A 6,123-nucleotide genomic window follows, 5' to 3' on the forward strand; every position below is an offset into this window, starting at 1 on the left:
GATCCTAAGTGTATTATGTTTTCCATTTTCATTCTTAAATGGATACACATCTGATAATATTTACACTTACGTCTGGTAATAATAATTAAAACCTCCCACCACAATCAATATATGCTGTATACAAGAATTTATTTACTACATTAAATGTGTGTTCATATATTAAAAACTCTCAAAATAAAAATTCATAAATACAATTAAATACACTGCCCCAGCTCAGATAATTACCAGCAAATAAAAGTCAAAAAAGTGAACTTCCTCTCTCCACTCACGTTATATTCTTCCATCTCTCTCATCCCAAATCCCAGGAAAAAACAGATTAGTTTGCAGTGTATTTGGAAGGTTAACTAATCTGGCATACCAAAAACCAAATATAGAATAAACTCTTCCATTTTCATCTGTCAGTTCCCACACCACTCAAATGGAATTGCGTAGAGGGATATTTTTCATGCTTTGCTTTAAATAAATGGGTGCTAGGTTTACATGCTACATGTTTAGCATTGCCCTCCCTAAGCCAAAGTGAACATTTTGCCAACAATGAACTTTCGCACCATATGGTGATTACATGAGCCAGTGTACCAGTAAGCCTCATAACATCAAACTGACAGGACAGCGGTAACTTTAGCTAGCATCTCAATTTTAACTTGTTGAGCAAGAGGACAATGTGAATTTCAGTGATAAAGTCAGACTTACATGTCCGAAATAGATTATTGGGACATATTTCATATTATACAAGAAATTTCCCCCTACACTGAATCACAAATTACAGGAACACAAACCCATGGACATGAAATGCAAGCAGGCAGGGCAAATCATCATATTAAATATCCAAAAGCACCCCCCAAAGAGACAGCAGTCTTTTAGACCATCCTGCTGGTGTTTCTTCATAAGCCTTCCCTCAGAGTGTTCATAGTGCACTGTTCACAACAAACTAAGTAAACTGGTCTTCCAGAGACAGAATCAAAACTGGGTGGGGAGGGAACCCTATCTGGACTCTCAGCTCAGTTCTTTGAGGACTGGTCATGGTATGGTATCCTAGCTCCTAGACATTCTGTTCTGTCTCCCAAGCAGCACTTGTGGAGATCCATACTTTACTTCTGTGGACTTCAAGAGGAGAAAGAGAGCTATACACTGCAGGCCATTTGAACAATTGTGCAGGGCAGGAGAGACTGAGCAGAAGTTCAACTTTTGTTTGTTGGGAATGCCTCTGAATGCATTGTTTTGCACTGGATCCACATTTTCCTTTTTTGTTTTAGCATGCTATTATGCAGGACAGAAATATATAATTTGCTTCTCTGCTTTCTGCCAGCTTCCTTCTTATATTGTTTGATTGTACTTCATACTAATACACAGGCTTCCTCTCCAGTGGCAAAGAATGTAGTAAAGCTAGGACTGTCCCTTGAATGAAGCCCAGAAGGTCATGTAACCACTGGAAATGAATGCACCCATTCAACAGTGAAAAGCTTCATTTTGCCTTAAGCTCTTTTCCACTACTAAGGTCTCCAGGAGGTTGTGCCTAGCCTGATGCTGCAGGTCAAAATTCTGAAACATTTAGCCATTTCAATAGTGCCACTATCACTTGCTCCAGTTTTTCTAGTTAGCTCTGTGTGATGACCCCTTCCTGTACTGTTTCTTAATGATTTGAACCAATTTAGATTGTCCTTTAATTAAGCAAAGAGTAAGAAAGATAGAGATTTACTAAATATTCTGGTTTCAGAGTAGCAGCCATATTAGTCTGTTCTGCAAAAAGAACAGGAGTACTTGTGGCACCTTCGAGACTAACAAATTTATTTGAGCATAAGCTTTCATGGGCTACAGCCCACTTCTTTGGATGCATAGAATGGAACATATGTTGAGGAGATATATATACACACACATTCAGAGAGCATGAAAAGGTGGGAGTTGTTTTACCAACTCTGAGAGGCCAATTAAGTACGAGAAAAAAAATTTGAAGTGATAATCCAGATAGCCCAGTACAGACAGTTTGATAAGAAGCGTGAGAAAGATTCAATATTCTGGTAAACTGTATTATAGCATCATTACTCACCATATTTCCTCACATTTAAAAAGGTTGTTTTGCTATAAGTGATAGTGTTTGTTTTAATATTAGTATGTAAAAGAATATAGACTCACTTCCAGTATTAATGTTTAATTACTAAGAGCATAATCCTGCAAATCCTCTTATGAGAGTAATCCTTCAATTAGATTACTTCAATGGGACTATTCACATAGTAAAAACTTGCAGGATTGGACCCTAAATGTTAAATCATATTTTAAAAAGAGAATTACCATCATTTTTTGACACAGCCAGGAGCTGTTGGTGTGTTTAAAATAGAGATGATTTTTTTTAAAAACCAAAATACATACTTTTTGAAGAAACAGTTTCAGCATTTAAATTATTGATGAACCAATTCTTTGCAGTATCCCTAATTTTGTCAGGTCACAGACTGTATGACTGCTGCAAATAAAATGATAAACTTGATCATGTTCTGTTGTACCAAGTTTAGTTTTTAACAGCACATTTTTCCCCCACTGTCCATCAGCACTTTATTTGTAGATATGTATCCCTCAACTAGTCCCTTAGCTGAAATAAAAAGAACGAGGAATACTTGTGGCTCCTTAGAGACTAAAATTTATTTGAGCATAAGCTTTCGTGGGCTAAAAGCGTTATTTTTGCTGATACAGACAGACTAACACGGCTACCACTCTGTTAGCTGAAATAGTTAAACACCTTATCTTGTTTAACATTATCTTAAACGTAAGAAACCGGGATCCTTTCCCCCCCCCCCCTTCTATTTAAGTAGTTTTTCAAGGCAGTTTGATCCTGTTCAGATTGACCTTTCTTAACACAGATCTAGTGAACAACTTCCTTCCCAGCCTTCCAATCCCCCTCCTTTTCTCTGCAGCAATCATAATGGATGCTTATGTAAAAAAGGAGTAACAAGACAATACTAACTCACGTCAATGCAATTCCACTATTTGGTTAAACACCCCATTTTGTATCTGTGTTATTAGTTTTCTTTCTCTGCATGTAGAAATGGATAGTTTTAGTGAAAAAAAAATCTTTCAGTTTACAGTTCCCTCTGCTTTGATCTCTTCAGGATGATGATTGGTTTGGTTTTCTCCTCCTGTCGGTTTGCTAACCCATCACTTTAGATCACAGGTTGAATTCAGAAAAGAACAAGCAAAAGCTCTGCAGGATGCAAATTATTGTGTTGTTTGGTGGCTTGTTTTGGGGGAATGGGTTAAGTTTAGATGGGGGAGGCGGGAAAGTTTAGACGGGGAGGGGAAGCTCAACTGCTTGAAGGCTGACAAGTTGCTTCACAGCAGTGACAGAAGCAGTTCCGCAAAGCTAAGCCATGATTTGAAAACCCCTGAGCTAAGCCATATGCTATGGAATGCCAGGACTTCCTGCTTTTCCCAGCTGAATGGGTGGGATCCATTATGCCTGCTTTGCTCTGTACTTGTGAATTTGGGAAAATGTTTTGATTTTTAAAAAAGTTGAACATTTCCTTTCACTAGGACTGTAAGTTACTTTGCCATAGTTCTTAACTACTTGCTGAACAATTCCATTCTCTTTCCCATAAACAAGTTTAAAAGTAAGCTGATATGGGTTAGAACAACATGCTGGCTCTTCTGGTATCCAACCCATTTTAAATGAAAGTATAAACAAATATTATAGCAAAGCAACACTAATGAATAATATGTTCACTGCTGCTTTGCTGAGTTTGCTCACAAGGTTTGAAACAATAGTTTGGAGGTGTCAGCGACCCCCATTCAACTCAAGTGAATGTTAAGACATGGCAATTTACATACTTGATCATTTTAGTATAAACATGTGGTTAGATGTCACAGAAATTAAAGATGGAAAAGATTAATTAGTGCTGACACCTAGAGCTATTACCGGAAAGTTCTTGTCCCTACACAGTATATTTTCTACTGCCATCTCCGGGCCAATTTTAAACATTCCAAATGATGGGGGCTTCCTGTTCCACTACTTCTCTTGGGAGACTATTATCCACTTAGTAGATCACAGGTAGGAAATTTTTCCTGATTTTTTTTCAGCATGAATTTTTTTTTTTTTAAACCGTAGCACGTTAGTCCTAGATGTACACCGAGGCTCTAAATGAACTATCAGGGAAAGGGACCACGTGTGTGCAGCAGTAACCAAGAGGGAGACGAGAGCAGCAAAGTGGGGAGACTCCAGATAAGGAGAAAGGGGAACCAGCAGTCACCAGAAGGGTAGCCGCTGCTCACCAAAGGGAGCAGTGAGAGTAGAGCATGAGTTCCACTATTCCTTACCCCTCTCCAACAGCGTGATCTTCTGAGGTACCCTTGGCTCTCTCTGATGTCAGTGGGAGTTGAGGGTACTCAGCAGCTTGCAGAGTCAGGCCCTAAACTCTTGCCTTTAACAGTTTCTGGTGATTTTTTAAATAAGATTATTTTCCTGCTGCCTTCTGACCAACTGTGCCTTCCCTCACCCCCTTTTAAAAATGTAAACAGTACAGTAATTGTAATCTCACATAGAACTTGGAGAAATAATGGCACATACTCCACCAAATGTACAGAGCAATTCTTTATTACTGGGGTGGGAAAGGGCAAGGGGAAGAATGCCAAATAGCCATCTAAAAATGTATCTGACATGCTATATAGTACAAGCTACTTGAATGAAGCTAGTGACCATGAACTATATTTCGCCTCGAGTTATTTCATGTTGTGGGTCCACTGTGTTTAGCACATACCTTTCTAATGTGTCTATCACACACAACATATGTAACTTATTTATTGAGGTCATGTTCCCAGCTGACTTCTGAGATCTTCTATGATTGGATTTTTACTTCAGACCTTTCTTGGAACTTTTACACAAATTGCTTGGTACATGAGACATTGCTGATCGGAAGGAATCCTTCAAGCCCCCCCACCTCCGTAAAATAGCAATGTTATTAATCATTGGAACCGATCTGCCCTTGCAAGGCGTCCAGAACCTCCCGTTTCCTATGCTAGCACTGTCTCGCGTTAGTGACAGCTGAAACTGAAGCAGCCAACCTTCTGAGGCTTAGGTGGTGGGAAAGGAGTTTACATTTCTATTCCACCCAAATCCATGTGTTAGCAGCTATGAGTCTCTCTAATAACCCAGACTTTAATAAACTAAGCCCTTTAATACTCCAGAGCCTGAAGCAGGTCTTATCGCACAGAAGCTGGTCTCACCTAAAGCCATTTACACAGCCAGGTAAAGCAAGCTGGCTCCCAAATTACCTCTAGCGCCTGCATCTTGAACGCTTTTATTTGCATGGATCTGGCCAGTGAACAGATTCGTCCCCAGCACACAATTTTTTTTTTTTTTTTTAGAAAAGTTCCCATTGGGCTGCGCGCCTCCTTTAGCTCTCCATCCCCCCAGCACCTCGGATGCTCCCTGCCTCCTGAAGTGCGCTGGGTCTATGTACTCACTTGTGTCTTCTTCATAAGGAAAGACAGCGCTGCAATCCAGCCCAGCCGGCCGCGTGCAATCTCCGTTCAGCGGCACTGTGGCTCCAGCATAGTGCAGCGGCAGATAGTCCACGCATTGGGGTTGCCCGGAGCGAGCGCCCACTCTCTCCCCGGCCCCTTGGCTCGCAAGCCGCGCTGCTCGCTGTCTCCACGGCGTGAGCAGAGGCGCTGACTGAGACCGGAGCCGGCGCCGCGCCAGTTCTTTTATAGCGCCGCTCTGCCTCCAGCAGCAGGCGCAGTAGAAGCAGCGGCAGCCTGAGCCGGGGCGAGACACGCCTTTCCCCTCCCTCTCCTCCCACAGTCTCCAGGAATGGGGAGCAGACGCCGCGCCAACAGAGAGGGAAGTTCAACGCGTTACCAAGCCGGGTTTGTCCGCTCCCACCACGGGCGGGAAACCCAACCTGACCCTCCCTTTGGGGCAGGCCTTAGCCAGGGGCTCGCTGCCCTGCGCTGGTTGGGTTTAATTCCCAGGCCAGGGTATTGGCTTGTCGAGCTTTCCATCATGTATGGGGTTCACAGTTTGGTTCAGTGGCTCTCATCACCCCCACTATACAAATTGTTCCAGTAGTGGGTGTATACTGTTGTGCTCTACTTGGTGCAGGCCAAAGTCAGCACAGGGTGCTGACAGATCGGAGTGGG

The 6,123-nt window shown here is 41.9% G+C and overlaps 1 protein-coding gene across 1 annotated transcript in view; it reads right to left on the reverse strand.

The window, feature by feature from the left end:
• Positions 1-5,800, reverse strand: part of KITLG (KIT ligand) — an 87,810-nt gene extending 82,010 nt beyond the window's left edge. The window contains exon 1 of the mRNA XM_034772442.1: positions 5,446-5,800. Coding sequence (XP_034628333.1) covers positions 5,446-5,460 — 15 coding nt within the window. The 5' untranslated portion in view covers positions 5,461-5,800. The remainder of the gene's footprint in view (positions 1-5,445) is intronic.
• Positions 5,801-6,123: the final 323 nt, after the last annotated feature.

Source organism: Trachemys scripta, chromosome 1 (genome assembly GCF_013100865.1).
Source record: "Trachemys scripta elegans isolate TJP31775 chromosome 1, CAS_Tse_1.0, whole genome shotgun sequence".
In the NCBI taxonomy this organism is placed as follows: Eukaryota; Metazoa; Chordata; order Testudines; family Emydidae; genus Trachemys; species Trachemys scripta.